Source organism: Ascaphus truei, chromosome 2, assembly GCF_040206685.1.
Source record: "Ascaphus truei isolate aAscTru1 chromosome 2, aAscTru1.hap1, whole genome shotgun sequence".
NCBI lineage: Eukaryota > Metazoa > Chordata > Amphibia > Anura > Ascaphidae > Ascaphus > Ascaphus truei.
The window spans coordinates 410778023-410796822 of record NC_134484.1 but is presented as its reverse complement, the minus strand read 5'-3'; the positions used below and the strand labels follow the sequence as shown (position 1 = coordinate 410796822).

General features: G+C 42.7%; 1 protein-coding gene across 9 annotated transcripts in view; it reads right to left on the bottom strand.

Moving 5' to 3' along the window:
* Positions 1-18800, bottom strand: part of ADAM22 (ADAM metallopeptidase domain 22) — a 280087-nt gene that overhangs the window by 26075 nt on the left and 235212 nt on the right. For 5 of the 9 annotated variants that reach the window (XM_075587468.1, XM_075587460.1, XM_075587462.1 and 2 more), the window contains 3 exons: positions 18483-18677; positions 16003-16103; positions 14975-15041 (listed from right to left, as the gene is read on the bottom strand). In XM_075587468.1, the coding sequence (XP_075443583.1) occupies positions 14975-15041; positions 16003-16103; positions 18483-18677 (363 nt within the window). Of the gene's footprint in view, positions 1-14970; positions 15042-16002; positions 16189-18482; positions 18678-18800 lie in introns of those variants that run through there. The other 4 variants (XM_075587463.1, XM_075587464.1, XM_075587466.1 and 1 more) reach the window with 4 other exon arrangements.

The following is an 18800-nucleotide window of genomic DNA, read 5'->3' as shown; positions in this document are numbered from 1 at the left end:
CTTTAGAGGGGGCTCACGCGAGCGTCCGCAGGCGTGCTGAGGCGCTGGAGTTTTCAGCCGAGCGCCAAGCTGTTTTTCAGCGCGCTGTCGGCTGAAAACATCCAATCAGCGTGGAGCTTCTGCACAGGCGGCTCAATCAGTGGCCCAGTCAAAGATTGAGCCACCTGTGCTGAAGCTGGGATAGCCTTAAAACCTGACCTGTTGGGGTGTCATGAGGACAGGAGTTGAGCAGCCCTGCTCTATATTAACAGCCCTTCTTCCCTACCAGGGCTACATTTATAAAACATACACAAGACCAAACAGGCAATAAGCACTCAAACAAGTGTAACTGTATTTAAAGAAGGTTAACAAAAACATCTAAGGCCGGGGCCATAGAGGGTTCAGCAGAGCGGAGGTGCGCTGACGCCGAGGCTCGCCTGCTGAAGTCAGCGCGATTCCATGGACTTGCAGGCGAGCCAGCGTGCGCGAAGGGAGCCGGGGGGAGGTGGTTGGAGGCGGGCAGTGACGTCGCTGGGCCAATCGCCCGCGACGCACTGACGTCAACGTCACGGCGCCGACGTCACGGCGCCGTGACGTTGACGCTGCTTCAGGCTGATTGGATGTTTTCAGCCGACAGCGCGCTGAAAAACAGCTTGGCGCTCGGCTGAAAATTCCAAAGCCTCAGCACGCCTGCGGACGCACGCGTGAGCCCCCTCTCAAGGCATCCTCATTGAGGATGCAGGGGCTCAGCGCGGAGCGTCTGCACGGCTCAGCGCTGCTTGTCCTTCTATGGACGCAGCCTCAGATATTGTTATATTTAGAACAAATTGTAGGGGGGAAAAAGTAAAAACAAAAAAAGAGCACAGATATCCCTCAGCTATCCTTTCCTTCCACTGGGTATACAGGAAGTCTCAGAACAGGTAAGGCAGTTCAGAAATACACTGTATTGGGTCCAATTCCCTTAACACAGTTCTTATCCTCAGAAAAAAAATGAAGACAAAATGCAAAAAGGCCGTCAATAATAAATGATATATCAGGAGTGCCACTAATCTAAATAAAGTCACTAGAGCAAATTGGAATGTCTCGCCATTCTTGAGTAGACATTTAGAAATTGGTCAGGTACCGCATAAAGTAGTTGCAATCATAGGAGGAAAGGGTTACTAGGTATGTTGTTCTCTGCACTATCCTTGTATGCAGAAAGCTGTATTCTAGTGAGTACTGCAATTCTCTTAATGAGCAATGTTGTGGCCCCTCCTGGTCTTTCTTCCCAGACCCTCCATTTTTGAGTACTTATTCCCACTTTGGTCTTTTGTTAATTTTATGCGATAGTCCCATTTGTACAGAGTATCTACAAATGTAGTCTGTGTGATAATATATACACCACAGAATAATTATAAATGTCACAAACATTCCATTAGATTGGTGCAGTTAGTTCAGTCAGTGTATCTTGATGTATCAAAACATAACAGACAAGAATATTCAATGGCATGGACCATCTGCAAATTAGCCTTTTAAGTCGAACTGAACATCTGCACACCTGCCCTTGAATATATTCACGTTATCATCAAGATAACGTGCAATATGGAGCACTGAATTCTATGGAACCTCTGCTATTCTGTGATAAAGATAGTCTAAATGTGTGTATTGCTGTGGAAAATGGAGTATGCTACATATGTAAAGCACAACCCACTGTAAATAATACAGACAACAGACAATGGCCCAGATTTACTAAACAGAGCCAAGCTATAAAATACCTTACATCACATTTAAATGAATGAGCCATAAGGTGCCTTATGGGTTAGTAAATATGACTGGATATATTTAAGGGACAACAGTGGAACTTGGGGCCATCCAACACAACAAAGCCAAAAATAAATATCCTTTCTCCCTTTTTTGGAAATGAAAGTAAGCATTAGAAAGTTAGTGCTAAAAGGTGTTATTATAAATAGAAGACACAGTGGTGACTTAATTGCTAAACATAGAAACACAGAACCTGACAGCAGATACCTGGATTAGCTAATCTGCATATTTGCTTACCTACTGTGAAGTCTAAGACCCCATTTATTTCATTACTTTTTAAAGGTTTAATAAATATGTGGTTCAATGGAGCAATAGGAGGAATACGGGAGGAAATACTTGACATGTCACTAATAAGGACATTGGTTGATTTATTGACTGTTATCTTTAGTCTATCTTGTCCTCATTCTTTGAGCTCCAATTAATCTATTCAGCCCAAGAAATGCGCTTCAGATATGTGAAACCTCACAAAAGTGTGTTGCACTTGGCTAAAACAATGAAAATGGAATATGAATTACTTTATAGTCTTTGAAGCAGTAAATCAGTCTGGATATACTATAAATGGAATGTATAGCTGTGATCAATTCACTTGAATGAATGCTAAAGATACAGTAAGCAGTGACTCTCTAGTGAATAGAGCCCACAGCGCCCTATATGCCATGTTCTGTCAATAAAGAACCATAATCAACTAAAGCGTGCCAGTTAATGGATCCACAAAGGACTAAGTTAATCAATTAAAAATATTTTGTTTTAGCTGTACTGATTTCTTTAATTTGCTCATCAACTACAGTGGCCGAAAGGATACTGTGGATTATTAAATGTACAAGTGAAGTCAAACTCGTACACTATCATAACAACTGTCGTGATCAATATGCTATTGGAGGATTGGTCATGTGGCTAAAGAAGAACCATACAGTATTGAGGACCCTCAGATATCAAATGATCAGTACAAGGGGGAGAGCCATTAATGAAGAGAGGTTACTTTCTCTCTGTCCTGTAGGACTAGAAACAGATTGTATTCTCTGCACGGGAAGGAGTTACTCTGCCTGTATTATTCATTACATAAGAAAGCCAAACAACACAATTATAAAGAAAATAAAAAGTGAGAAGAAACATCTGACAAATAACATTGAAAAAGGAAAGCAAATGTATAGGGTGCTTATATATGGAAGTGTGCTCCCCCACTTCCTTGTTGCCTTTTATGATGATGAAAAGATGACTACATTAGCATAGCAATGTCTGGGGCTTGAGAAAAGGCTCGAGAAAAGGCTCAGGAGAGTCCAAAGCATTGTGCTGATGTCAAGTCATGATTCCCCCACAATAAAAGAGCATGCTGAGTTTATGTCGTGAAAAGAGATATATTCCAGGATTGATGCTCCTTACTTCATTTGACTTGTTGAACATGCTGATATTTTAAGAAAGCAATTAGCTATAATCACACCTCTCTGCAGCTCCACCCACTCTAAACTCACCAGCTGATTGGCTCAAAATGAAAACTAGGCAAGGTGCCAACAATTCTGGGCTATTACTGAATGAACAATGCCTGCAATTTCGACCAATCAGAGAGCAGGCAATTCATTAATGCCAGGAATTTTTACAGTTTTGCCTATCATAAACAATAACTACATTCTGAGAAGAAATGTATTATGCATTGATTTTTGGTGATCTTGACAAATCACAGCAGCATAGCTTTATCAGTGTTAAAGTCTAAGATACGCATTAAATAACTATTTTCTTTTGAACAACTTGTTTTGTTTACAACATTTATATTTCTTTGCAACTGTGTAAAAAGGAAGGAGTTTTAAAATCTAAAAATGTAAAAACAATTTATTTTTAATGTAATCTCTGTCAACAGTAACCATCTAATAGTCAAATTGACTGACTAATGCTGCCATACCTTACTATACCTCATACTAATTCCCTACCTGTTAAAAAGCTGCTAATACTGCATTCCAAAGATAGAAAATTTTCTGTTTAGAAAGCTTATGAGACAATAATTTCGAATGCGATGGCCAGTCCTTGGCATGACAATGCTGGACTTCCGGCAATTCGGGTTACGTGATCGCTCCTGATGGAGTTTACAATACAGTTGGTGCACTAGGGGAAATAAAGCAATATAAAAAGAAACTGAAAATCACTAAATCCAGATGAAATTAGTGGATCAGAAAGTCCCCAATTTACTTGCACTCAAAACCATAATAGTGATATAATAATAATAATAATATAATCTCATGTGAGAATAGTAGTATGAAACATTATAAATGCTAGAAGAAAACAAAACAGCCCCATAAAATTGAAGAGTATACGTGTTAAATATAAAAGAATGTTTATTGGTATACAATATTATAAAATACTGGGGGTTAGGACAATGTCCCGCAGGCAGCGGCACTTGTTGACCTGTTATGTACCGTGGTGACAACAGTTACATAGTAGTTAGTGAGCCAATGTCTGTGGTAAGTATAGATACAGGCATTGGCTGCCTAATATAGTGTGAATCCTCCAGCACCGAGCGGGGGATAGGAGACCGGGAACCAACAGATTTGAGCCTGCTAGAAGGAAGGTTATTTTTATTTTATTTTTAAAACACCCTCACGCTACAATAGCATAATAGTTTAAAGACTTATTGTACCGTGGTAGGAACGGTTACGACGGGCCCCAAGTGAGAGGAGTCAAGCTGGGGGTCCCGTAAATAGTGAGCATGGAGGAATCTCGTTCGTTATCGGAATTAACCAGACAAACCATTCCACCAACTAAGAACGGTCATGCACCACCACCCACAGAGAATTTACCATTTTATTCTAGGTTTCTTCCAATACACACAAAATGTCTCAGAACTTAAAAAAATTTAAAAAAAGTAAATATAAGGCTAGTGGGGGGAGGGCTTGGGGGGGGGGTTTAATTGACAGAATGGAGAAGTAATATAGGATTGATTTGGGGTAATATCATCATTTTAAAGGCTGACATTCTTCACCACCCGGACTTAACAACATCTCCCCATGACTGCAGACATTGCGTTATTTTGTTTGAAAACGTTGTGATTTCTCAAACTGGTATGGGAAATTCTGACTAGCTTCTGAAGCTTCTTGCGTCAACCGTATCAAACTGGATTCACTATAATTCGTTTTATAGCCAGAATATTGTTTTCAGAAGAATGGGAGGAAAGGTGTGCTAAAGCTTTTCACCCTTTTGGGGGTCTGGGCCAAAGATGGCAACATTTCTTTTAGTCTACATGCCATTATTTTCGCCAGGATTTTAGTATCTGTGATTAAGCGTACTATAGGCCTATAGCTAGCACTGTTTAGAGCGTTCTTTCCTTTGTTATGAAGCGGTAACTGTAGCAATATACATGGAGTCTGGTAATAAATCACCTGTAAGTGTATTATTTCAAAAAACATTACACAAAATTAGGGAAATATGATCTCATTAAAGTGTAATATCCCCCTGGGAATCCATTGGGGCCTGCAGCCTTACCATTTCTACTGTTGCTTGTTTAACGTAAATTTCAGCCTCTAATTGCTAGCGCTGCATTTTAGTATGTCTAGACAATATTATAGTATCTGAATATGTAAAAACTTCAGGTTGTGAGGAATAAAACTAAGCCATATAGTTTCTTGTAGCGCTGGATACATGCATGCTCTAATTGTTTTTGCAAACTAATTTACATAGATTCCACATTGGGTTCTCAGCTGAGGGATTCTATTACTCAATTCCAATCTTTTTTAATTGCAAAGTAAAAAGACAGCAGGGTTTATTGTCATGTTCATAACATTTGTATCTAGTACATTTAATTAAGTATTCAAATTGGTAAAAGTTGCAATTAGCCTCTAGGTTTTGTGAGTTTGGTAGAAATGTTTTTCCTCCCAGAATACTTAAGTGTTGCTGTTCTAATTCCTGTATTTCAGATAATAGGATTGTCTCTTTTTCCATTTTAGCTTTTTTTCTAGATACAAAAGAGACCAATTCCCGCGAATTACTACTTTAGAAACTTCCCGCATGAGTACAGTATTACTGTGTATGATGTAATAATAATGTTATTCGTTTGCATGTACTCCTACCACCATTTTCGTAGTAATGTTCTTAATTCGGAGTTGAATAACAGTGTTTTATTTAGAGCCCACCTGGGGAGTGGAGGAATATTTCCAATTTGCAAGTTTAGTCTCTTAATTGGTTATCTTATTGAATGATGTCACGCTTACAGCCACATTTCAAAGAGGCAGTGACTGGCCAGCTGAATGGGTTACATATACTGACATGGTGTTTGAGCTCTCAGAACTCAATATATATAATGTATACCTAACAGCATCACATCAAGTGAAGGAGTAGCCTTGTGGTCTAGACTGGGAAGTGAGAAATTGAACTGTGTGTTCTTGGGCAAGTCACTTCATCCTATTGTGCCTCAGATGCAAATGAAACTTGAGTAATTCAGGGCACTGTGACTGTATCATTCAGAAAAGTGTGTTTATCTAGTGTTCTAAACAAGAATAACTGTATTATATTGTCTTATGTTGAACAAAGCAGAGTTGTCAATCATCAAGGAATGCAAAACACTGAGATTTGTGGATTGTGGACCAAAATATTTTATGTTCATGGAAAACATTGATTTTAATCAGTGAGAGCTAGTTTATGAGCACACTGACATTACAAATGAGTTAGACTGGTCCCAAACAGACATGTGCAAACTGGTTGCATTTTATTTAGCACATACTGTGGAAATTTTGCAGACGGGTAAGCGTATGAAAAATTCAAAATGTCACAATTGTTGTCATTTATTTTATCTAAAAACAACAGGTCACATGACCAATGTGAACCAAACATTATTCATACAACCTTGCACATCAGGGTCATATGAGCCAGCACATTGTGTGTCAACTTTGTCGTTTCTTCCACAATTTGTTTTAGTACAAACCGGCAAATTTTGCAGTTTGCACAGTGAGAGTTGACATGTCTGAAGTGAAGTTTAATTCTCTGCGGCATATGTATCAAGGCATAAAGGGAGCAATTCTGTGGCAAATCTGCACCATAGGTATCAAAGAAAAAAGCCCTGTTGCAATCAATAGGATTTTATTTATTTATTCATACATTTTATGCCATTTCTTTGCCCCAAAATTGCTTCACTTTTGCCTTGATAGACACATAGAGCTGTCTGAATCCGTATGAGACAAACAGCTTTGATGCCCTTACACCTAATGATGTATGCTGTCTTCTATGACTTGTTTTGTTACCCATATTGTTCTAGTAGGGGAATATGTTAGTGTGATGTTATCATAAATATCCATTTTGAGCCACATTTGGAGTGCGCTTACATGAAAATTGCAGTGTGGGTGAGAAGCATTTGACTAGTAGCAGCTCACTTAAATCGACTGATGTTAATATAAACGCCAGATAATCAAGCTGAAGAGGATGTGTAAATTGTGTATAAAAGCTGCTTGTGTGATTTATGTATGCTTATTATACCCTGCAGTGACCCTACTGCAGAGGTGGGCAATCTATTTTTCAATGTAGCCACACTTTCATGGCCAATTCGCCACTTGTGGTGATTGGCGACAGGGTTGCCCTCCTCGTTCCTACTGTACACTGTACAGAACACTAGCAATTGTCACCCACATGCTTGACTTTCTGACTTTGCATAGTATTTTGAGTTAAATGAGAAAGTATACAATGCTTTTTTAATAGAATAGAGAAGTGTCTCAAAGCATGGTCACAGGAATATTTCATGGGAGTTCACCAACAATGAATGAAAGAGCCAATATATCAAGAGCCCCAATCCACAGTGATTTAAGCAGACAGCGTGCGCAGGTTTGCTCTCTGAAAGCCTGAACAAATATTTAGGCCGTTCAAAAGGCCACTATATATAGGTAGCATGTTTTGTATGGAGGATCAGCTGAAATGGAAATAAAAATAACAATGCAAACACGAATAGGTAAAAATGACTGAGCAGCTACAGAATATGAAGAATTTGCTGGTAATCAAAGTTGTTCTGCACAGTTGAATACCGAGGTTAAGTCAGCTGTTTAAAACTTATCACTGAGAAATGGAAAAAAAACATCCAAATATTTGGATATTTGTTACATTTTTGTTACCCAAATTATAATTATTTATTTACATTTCTGTATGTATTATTAACTTAAAACTATGTTACATGTAATTCCATGAAAACAATGATGCTAATCAGTAATGTGTCCCTTAGTTTGTGACTCCTACATGGGAAAGGTGACAAGTCTTGTGGCAATCAGATACCAACACCATTTCTGAAGTAGAACAACAGAGGTGTTAACAGTGATGGTTTGGCCAATCACTAGTGTATGTGCCAACAAGTAATCCATTTCCCATCCAGCACATGTAAACGGGGTTTCCTATCCCAGGGTTTATAAACAATATTGTTCCTACCAGTTCTTTTAAGTGAGTGAGATGTTCTAATTATTGTATTTTGGAAGATCTGTAATTCCATAACATTATCACAGGAAACTCATATTAGATCACAAATATGCCTATCAACAAATTTGAAATGAATGCGTCCAACACATGGTTTTCATATTAACATGAGTTAATAACCACTGTTTTATACATAGGGGGAAAAAATCCCCGCAGAATAATTGATCTCCACTGTACAACCATATAAACACCACTTTGCTTACATGGATAAATACTTTAGGATCTATCTATCTATCTATCTATCTATCTATCTATCTATCTATCTATCTATCTATCTATCTATCTATCTATCTATCTATCTATCTATCTATCTGTAGCCATGCATAATAATGACTGCATACATCTTCCCTGTTTTCAGTAAGTCCTGGTAAGTACAGGCCTGCCAACAGTAGTTATGGAGGTTTTCCCTCACACCCTGGTGTGGTGCCCTGTGTAAGGAAGGGAGTGGCTGTATGCTCTGAGTCCCTGGATAGTGACATCAGAGATTCGCCTGCCCCCTGAGGTATAAAGGGCACAACACTGTCAGTTAGTGTTGTGTTAACCAGCAGTTGTGTGAAGCAGCTGGTAAAATGTATGCTCCTGCATAAGGGATTGGAGGAATACTTTTGTGACCCTAGTGCTGTAACTAGCGGTAGCAGAGTGACCAATCAAGTCTGTCTAAGCCACACTGTGTCCAGGGACCTGGCTCAGTGGTGATCTCCCTAGGAGAAAGGGAATCCCACTTCAATACGGGAGGGCGTACCTGGCAAAGGGACAGCACGGAGAGATGTGCGGCTAGAGCCAGCAGCTGCATGGGGCAGTCTGCTACATCCCAACCTACAATAAAGATGTCGTGTTCAAAGATATTCCCGCTGTGTGAGTGTGAGATTACTCTACAGTGGCAGTCACCACCAAGAAGGAGTTCCTCACCAGGACAATCTCCCTGCGGAAGCATAGATCCTGATGAGGTGGAGGCGCTGCACGTGAAGTAAGTTGGACTCGTAACCACTACCTCAGATACCTGTCCTGATGATATACTCTATAACACCAATCGGGAGACTCAGGAGTCCTGTTACTTGCAGGTGCACCACCATACACGACCTTGTAATGGGGACCGGTTAGACCACACGGGCCAATGTGAGATTGGGTGGGTCAGACAAGGGGGGTCCAGCCGTTACATTTGGAGGCGCTGCTGAGAGACCTGTTAACAGGACAGGCTTTTGCTAGGCACACATTAGGAAACAGGGAAAGTGTCTGCTGCCACTTTGTGCTGCGTGGGACGGAACCAGGGGTAGTCGGGGAGCTGCTGGAGCTGCAGGCCGCAAAGACGCCTTGGGATCCATAAGGGGTTAGTGAGTCTGGAGCCGGGGGCTATTGCTGTTCTAGTCGCCTTGAGGTAGCGCTGAAGGGGTAAACTGGTAACTTAGGGCAGGAATTCTGGAAGGGTCCGCACTAGGCTAGCCAAAAGTAGGTCGACGCCCAAAGTACTGCATGGAAGAGCCAGAGTACTCTAGTCTCCATTCCAGACCACTTACCAAGGAGCACAGACTGGAGGAACGTGTTACAGTAGACACAGAAAGAGTGAGCCTAGCCTGAGGTAGTGCAAACACGAGTCAGATCTACGTTAGGTACACAAGGTGGTGCACAAGGCATGTTTATTGTACGGATGTGGTAGCTGCCCCGCAGAGCGGAGCTCCACGTACAGGAAATCAGTGTTCAACGATCAAGAGAGACCTGTCAAAATGGAGGATCTGCACAGAGCAGAAGATCCAGGATGGCAGGGAGAGAGACCTGTCAAAATGGAGGATCTGCACAGAGCAGAAGGTCCAGGATGGCAGGGAGAGAGAACCGTCAGAATGGAGGATCTGCACAGAGTAGAAGGTCCAGGATGGCGGGGAGAGAGAACCGCAAGAATGGAGGATCTGCATAGAGCAGAAGGTCCAGGATTGCGGTCAGAGGAAGAACACGCATATGAACTGTGCGTGGACGAAGAACAAGCTACAGAAGAGACTTTTGTGAGCTTGTTGTGGAATGGCGTGAAAGCCGTGGCTGCGCCGTGTTTATCATGTTTTTGTTCTCGGGATGATACCCCTGAGAATAATGAGCATGACAGTGTTATCCGATGGGAGGAACGAAATGGACTTTGTTATACCCCAATTAACAAACAGCCAGACGCTACCTCCAATGGGAAAAAGGACAATACTTACCAAGATGGCGGTTCCCGCGTTCCCGGGACACCGCGTGGGCATGCTGCAGAAAGTCTTGCAACTTTGCAGTTTGCTAATTGTTGGCCAGGATTGGCGCCAACGAGAAAACTCCACCCCGATGGGGAGTTTGGCGCGAAAGCTGGAGCCGCGCCCTCATGGACTATGACTCACTCTGCCCCAGTGCTGGGTCAGCCTACAAGTCTACGAGACATCCCCCTAGTTTCAACCAGGGGGAGTGGTTTGCAGTTCCACCGGATGTCGACAGAGAAAGTAGGAGGAGGGGTTGCTAAATCAGCCCATGCCCTTCAGTTGCGAAGAGCCATTGACCAGTACAGACCTCTGAAACGAGTGCCTCCGCTGGTGAATATGGCTGCAGTTGCTGATAAAGTGGACCAGAGTCCGTTGATCTCTACTCATCCCTACTCGGCTCCAGGAGGCTTCCTGATCATCCGGGTAGAGGGTGTGGAGACTGTGGCATGTCTTTGCCTGCAGTGCAGACTGCCGGGCGGAGCCGTGGGCAGCGAGGCCCGATGCCCCCACTGTGGACTGCAGTACATGTGGCCCATGACCACTTTTGTACCGGTACAAGCGGTGGGAGTAGCAGGAAATGTCCCAATGCCGATCGACGAGCAGCCGGGAGCACTATGGAATGAGAGTGCAGGTCCCGCGGAGTCGGAGTCAGGTTCGGTGCTCCCGACGGAGAAACCCAGCCATCGGAGAAGTGATCACCGAGGAGCCCATCGCCGGTCTCCTACTGGGATGCCTCGGCCGAATTGTCAAGTGGAATCCTCGGACGAGGAGTGTGCTAGGCTGTCGACTAAGATGGTCATCAAGAGAGACTGTCATACTATTGGTACGCCATGGAGAGATGCCATTCCCCGTGGTGTGGAGACACGGAGTCGAGTGTCTCCAGTACCGCGACCACCTGATCGCCGGAGTCCCACTGCCGTGGTGACTAGTGGATCGGAAGGAGGTCGATCCACCCCGACCCTGCGAGGTACTAAGATGACACCGTGCCTGTCGCAGACCCAGGGGGTGGAGGAGAAGGAAGAGCGAGTCCAGAGCCAGGCTGGATCGCGCAGCAGACGGGCGTTGCCAGATGTCCTCGTGGAGGAAGAGATCCCGATTGGGGATCCAACCCAAGAAAGCGTCGCAGCACGTGCGTGTGCGGAGGAGAGTCCGGACGAGCAGAGCGGCATCGAGTAGGAGATGACAGCGCCTCTGCGGTCGAGCAGCGGAAGCCGATCCCCTACTACCAGGGGGAGCGGGCGTTCGAGTTTCAGAACAAGAAGCCCAGCTGCTGGAGTCAAGAAAGGACTTTGTGGCGAAGTTAAGGCAGGTATTGCTGGAGAGCAGGTCGTAACCCTGTCAATGCCTACTGTCCGGTCCCGTCCCCCAACCCTGGCCACTCCCAAAGTTAGTCCCAAGGCCCTAGTTAAAGCTCCTGTCCCTGTCACTTCTAGTTTGGGGGTGTCAAGGGATTCCCGGGGTCCTATCCAGGAACGGACTGGAAGCCTGGACTGGGGAACATCCGATAGTGGATCGGAGGGTGGAGGGAGGATTACTCGACATGGGTCGATGGCCAGCGAGAGTTATAGTGCGCTGGGTATTGAGGGCGGACACTGGTCACAGAGTAAGAGCCAAGTGGGGCGATCTGAGGGTACGTCCGGGGTATCTTCGGGTGGGCCTGATGAGGAGTCAATAGAGGAGTCTATAGAACCTAGCTCCGAAGAACGGAAGGAGACTAGGTGGTGGGCCCCGTTGTACGAGGCGTATGTTGCTTGGTTCGACCGCACCCGTTTTATCCTAGAAAGGGAGGGGGTGGTTGATCACTGGTGGGCTGCCGGTGACTTTGATGACGAGGCATACCTTAGGGCCCTAAGGGTAAGGTGGGATCGCATCCAGGCAGGCCTTATTATCCCAAAGGGGTCCGCAGGGTTGGATGACCCGGTAGAGACCGATGAGCCCCTGTCATGGGTGCTTCCCGGGGCGGCTGGCGAAAGTAAGTTGACCAGGGCTTGCCGAGCTGAACGGGCTGTTGTGGCTAAATACAGGAGGTCGCATGGGCTTGATTACCCGTATGTCCCGGAACCTCTAATAAGAGAGATAGAGGAGAATAGGGAGAGATGGCTTAAAAACGATATCCAGCACTATATCGTAAATAAAGGGGGAGCCATTAGAGGAATGCAGGCCGAGCAGAGGGTGTCCCAACTTATGCGGGTCTGGAAGATAGGACGCAGTGTGTACATGCACAAAGTGGTGTATTGCAATGAGCGAGGGGTACCACGGGAATACAGCGTGACTGTGCATGATGCCGCGGGGCGGGAGGTGAAGAAGCCAGATCCGCGACATTATTATTGAGTGCCAAATTAGAGTGGTCTGCTTTTTCTTTAGTGCTCCCTGCTGGTCAGTAGTGAGATGGGCTTGCATTATTATGTCAATGTGATGATGTTTGCCATGTTATTTGTGTGTTCTTTTGCAGTGTTTCCTGGCGCAAGGTACACCAAATTTAGGTCCCAGCCGGGACGGTGGGTATTAACCAGGGGGAGTATGTAGCTATGCATAATAATGACTGCATACATCTTCCCTGTTGGCAGTAAGTCCTGGTAAGTACAGGCCTGCCAACAGTAGTTATGGAGGTTTTCCCTCACACCCTGGTGTGCCCTGTGTAAGGAAGGGAGTGGCTGTATGCTCTGAGTCCCTGGATAGTGACATCAGAGATGCGCCTGCCCCCTGAGGTATAAAGGGCACAACACTGTCAGTTAGTGTTGTGTTAACCAGCAGTTGTGTGAAGCAGCTGGTAAAATGTATGCTCCTGCATAAGGGATTGGAGGAATACTTTTGTGACCCTAGTGCTGTAACTAGCGGTAGCAGAGTGACCGATAGAGTCTGTCTAAGCCACACTGTGTCCAGGGACCTGGCTCAGTGGTGATCTCCCTAGGAGAAAGGGAATTCCACTTCAATACGGGAGGGCGTACCTGGCAAAGGGACAGCACGGAGAGATGTGCGGCTAGAGCCAGCAGCTGCATGGGGCAGTCTGCTACATCCCAGCCTACAATAAAGATGTCGTGTTCAAAGATATTCCCGCTGTGTGAGTGTGAGATTACTCTACAGTGGCAGTCACCACCGAGAAGGAGTTCCTCACCAGGACAATCTCCCTGCGGAAGCACAGATCCTGATGAGGTGGAGGCGCTGCACGTGAAGTAAGTTGGACTCGTAACCACTACCTCAGATACCTGTCCTGATGATATCCTCTATAACACCAAGCGGGAGACTCAGGAGTCCTGTTACTTGCAGGTGCACCACCATACACGACCTTGTAATGGGGACCGGTTAGACCACACGGGCCAATGTGAGATTGGGTGGGTCAGACAAGGGGGGTCCAGCCGTTACATATCTATCTATCTATCTATCTATCTATCTATCTATCTATCTATCTATCAAGGGTCACAAGTGAGCATTATGACCTCAAGTTGACACTAACAACACTAATTTCATATTGACATAAAAGAAGGTAATTTGTGTCAAGATTGCTCCAATTTCATCAGTGAGCCCTTTACGGAGGGATTTTGAAGCTGTAAGGGGAGTTGCTCAGGTGCTATATTATAACAATATTATAATAGGATATGTCAAAGTTGGCTACTTTAAATTGTGCAAATGTCCTCTCTTATTGGGGATTATTTATTAAATAAATTGCTGATCGGGGCACTATTCTACGGAATCTCCCATTGAAGTCAGAAGGAGTTTGTGAGGGGTTAGTTATTGAAGTGTGATGGTGCCGATCGGGGCGCTATAGCCCGTAAACTCCCATTGAAGTCGAGGGAAGTCTCCAAGAAATAGTGCCCTGATTTGCACTCTCAGTTTAATGACTAACCCCTCACTGCATCATTTAAATTAACCAAGCCTGAGGTGGTGTAAACCTCTCAGCTCAAGAGAGGAGAATCAGACATGAGGAACATCAATACCTTCCGCACGTTTTAGGCAGGTGCAAAATGATACACACACAAAAATGTTGCGCTATGTTGTTGAACAGTGTTTTGGGGGGTTGTACAAAGGCTTGAATATTTACTATTGACTTGAATGGGCTGTAAGGCGTCTTCGAGTGTGAGCAGGATTTTTATGGCATAGAACTGCTTAGTAAAAATGGACCATAGTGCAATCAGACTATTATGGTACTGAATACCACAAATACTTGTACTGGGAGTCTCCTAGCCAAGAATACTCATTCGGGAGAATAATAGGGACTCCGAGATCAACCTTGTTCTGGAGGCCAATAAGAAAGCTCTGTCATCGTTGGGTTTTTTTTACATTGTAAAATTTAAGAAAGAATATTTTGGATCCGAGACGAATCAGATTCTTGCTTCTGTTATCTTACCTGGGAAGCATTAATAAATACCTATTTTCAGTTTCATTTTCTCTGTAAAGTAAATGTTATGGATGCAAAAGCATGATGTATGTAGCATAAACCTGATCATTTGTCTGGAGCTGTGTTTGAACAAAGCCGGATAGGGTGTTAAACACGCCCAGCGCTGTCTGGCGCAATAAAGCACGAGTAATTCGATTTATGTGCCTGTACTTACTCAGTCGAATTAGAACGTGGCCTGAATCTTTTTCCCCTGAGTTTTTTTTTGCTGACACTTATATTACCTGTAAGAAAAGGAAACAGATGAAAATATATCAAGCAAAAGAAATGAGTTTCTGAATTTGAAAAAAATCCCAAACAAAGGACTAATACAGTACGTGAATCCTTTAGCTATATTAGGAATGAGTCAGACATAAACAGAACATCTGGATGTAACCTTTATACAATGCCGCTCGCTGTCATGTACAGGGGGTTATTTAGCAATGTCTCCTGGCTGTGAAAATGGGAAGAAATACGGGGGGGAAAAAAACACCACCAGATTTAACAAGTAAAATTCTTCCACAGCTTTATTTTTATTTTTTTTCAAATATGCTCGATACATAAAAAAAAAAAGTCAAAGTCTGCTGAGTGTAAAAGTGGTAGAAAAAAAAAAATGAATGCAGGGGGTGCCCACCTTCCCAGTACAACCAGTCACAACATTGCTGCTCTGCCATTACTGCTGGGTGCTCACATCAGCCGTCACTGCAGCTGCAAATCACACCACATTCAAAAGTGATGCTGCACAGCCAGTCTGGCATACAATGCTTTGTTTTATTGTTACCGTATGTTGACATGATAACTAATACATGTAAAAAAGCATTCATTTCAAGATTGGTTGTAAACTAGTACATAAAATGCAGTAACACTAGATCAGGGGTGGCCAACTCCTGTCCTCAATGGCCACTAACAGGTCAGGTTTTCAGGATATCCCTGCTTCAGCACAGGTGGCTCAATCAGTGACTTAGTCGAAGACTGACTTATTCAGCCACCTGTGCTGAAGCAAGAACTGATTGAGCCACCTGTGCTGAAGCAAGGATATCTTGAAAACCTGACCTGTTGGCAGCTCTTGAGGACTGGAGTTGTCCACCCCATCACTAGATTTTATTTAGCGCTGATTCTCAATTAGGGGTCTCCAACTTTATCGTGCCAAGCCAAGCCTCCTCTCCTGCTCTGTGAAAATCCCGTTTGAGCAGACCCCTAACTTACCTTGCCAGGAGTTACTCCTCGGCCGGCCATTCTCACAGACATCAGAAACATGTTTTGTGTCTGGGATCCTTTCACTCCACGAGTGAGACAAACCATTAGACCTGAAAACAGAGTAGAGACGACCGGTTCCCTTCATCTTCCATGATCAGTGGTACAGCAAGCGTTTAAGTGCTCCTGTTTCTAGTGCTTGACCAACATCACAAAACAAAGCTTTAGATACACAACAACAAAAAGATTTGGAGAAAAAAAATAACATAAAAAAATGAAATAGACGGAAAGTATAAAGACATCCTATTAAATCATTTAATGAGGAGGGCAGGTATACAAGGCTCATCAAAAGGGACATGAAAACCGGTCCAAATGATTGTTTTGAACCAAAATAAGCACTTGCTCATTTTCAACTAATACAATGGGAGCTTACTTCAGGACTCGGGTAATTGAAAGGTAACAACATACAGTAAGCTTTGATTTTCTAAGTGTACTCGTTAGGATATGAAGGATGGAGGATCTACAACAACTTGTATTGTTCTTTATTACAGAAATCCCTGAGCACTAGACCTCAGAGAGCCAACTGATTATATTGTTTTGTGGTGAGGGGCATGACTCAAAAACCAGTTTAATCAGAAACGTGCTTCTGTTTTGTTTCTATAAGATATCTGTTTATATATAAATATACATATATAGAGGTCCAGAAGTCCAGCAGCACACCTGGAAAAGGTTAGGGCTCCGACGTGTGCAGCGTGGCAGGTAATAGAATCGGTATGGAGGACCAGCACACTCATAATCCAGCAGATAAAATTATAACGTTTATTTTATTCCACAACTTTTTTTTTAAACTACATTTTCGGTCCCAAAAAGGGACTTATCTCTTGAGAAAGGTCCCCATCGGGGACTGTAACGTAGATTACCAAATATGGCGACGGCAAATTAAACGTTATAATTTGATTGAATTGATTTTTGAGTGTGCAGAATAAATGAGTATTTCAGTATTAGGCGATACCTGTTTTATTTGGACTGACAATTGATATCATAGGACAAGCTTTCGAGAGTTTTCCTCTCTTCCTCAGGTCAGCAATATTGATTTACAAAGGATTATATGGCTATAACATGGCTATTTCCGCTTTATTCATAAATATATATATATACACTTCACCCAAACCAGGTACGATGAAGAAGACTCCGCACTGCAGTAATAGTGATCAAAAGATTATATTAATCAAAGCCAATAACCAACGTTTCAGTCCCCCGAGGGACCTTCATCACAGCAACCGAAACGTTGGTTATTGGTTTTGATTAATATAATCTTTTGATCACTATTACTGCAGTGCTGAATCTTCTTCATCGTGAAATATTTATATATATATTTTATTTGTTTTACACTCATGCTGCTGAGGTGTGCATATATGTGTATATATATCTATATATAGATATATCTATAGATATATATGTGTGTGTATATATATATATATATATATGTATATATATATATACATATATATACACACATATATATATACATATATATATATATATATTTATATATATATATATATATATATATACACACACACATTTATACACATAAATATAAATATATATTTATATATACAGTATATCACTTTTTACTCCATATTATCAATGCCCAAGTCAGTTTTATTAACGTTTTACAGTCAGAGATTTAGTTGCACATCGGTTCTACTTCTGTGCACATCTTTGAAATCTGCATAATGTTCTTGAGACTTGAGAATACGGTACTCCTGCAATACACATTGCAATTTTTTAAAGAACATCATCACAAGTTATACTGAAAACAGTACTGCACTTAACAGTAACCACCTCTAAACCTCTAAGTGCTGGCGACTTGCAACGCATGGCCCGCCAGCACTGGATGCATAAAACATACAGGGCCATATTTAAAATGGGTGCTTGCCGTAAGACATCTTCTGGTCCATTCAAGTACATGGTCCGTACGTTATCTTTTTTGTCATAGCACTGCTTTGTAAATATGGGCCAATATATTTACCCATGCAATAATTAATCCATCCAATTAAGGAAAGTCACTGTATAAAATGAATGATAATTATTTTCTTTGACTCCAAAGGAGCTGAATGAACATGGCTCCATTCTCACGTGAATGCTATAGAGTTTGAGCACATTGATGGCGCCGCTGCCAGTACAGGGAGTAGAGATGCATTCATTTTTTGCGCAACTTTGCAAACCAGGCAAAATGTGCTGTTTTTTTCTCGCACAACTGTTCACGTGACCATAGGTCACACGGCCTTTATATAATGCCACGTTTGCAAACATCTGGCTAAAGTTGCAAAATAGTGCTGTAATTTAGCAAAAAACTGTGCACTTCTGTAAAGATTTAGCAAAAATAAGAATAACAATAGCACCATTTGCAGTGGCCACTTTGAAGTCAAAGAATTAGGGGTATCCGTTAGAAATATTCCACAAAGAAGAAAAAAAAGTAATCAAACCTTCTGCAAAATAATGAAATGTTCTGACTAATGGAATAATGTGGGATGGAACAGGCAGATATCTGAAAATGCGACAGAATAGCAGACCTCTTCTTAGAACTAGATGCTGAGTTTGAGCTGACTCCGGGAGGCAAGTCGCTATAAAAAGAGTCGGCATCTCCAGGCTTTTTTACATAATCTCCCTGGGGTATTTGTCTAAAGCATAATAGATATTGTAAAGTCAGAAAACAAGACACACGCACACAGAAACGACACGTACAGACATAAAGCAATATTAGTTGAGAGGGAAAAACAGATAGGGTAAATGGAACATATATG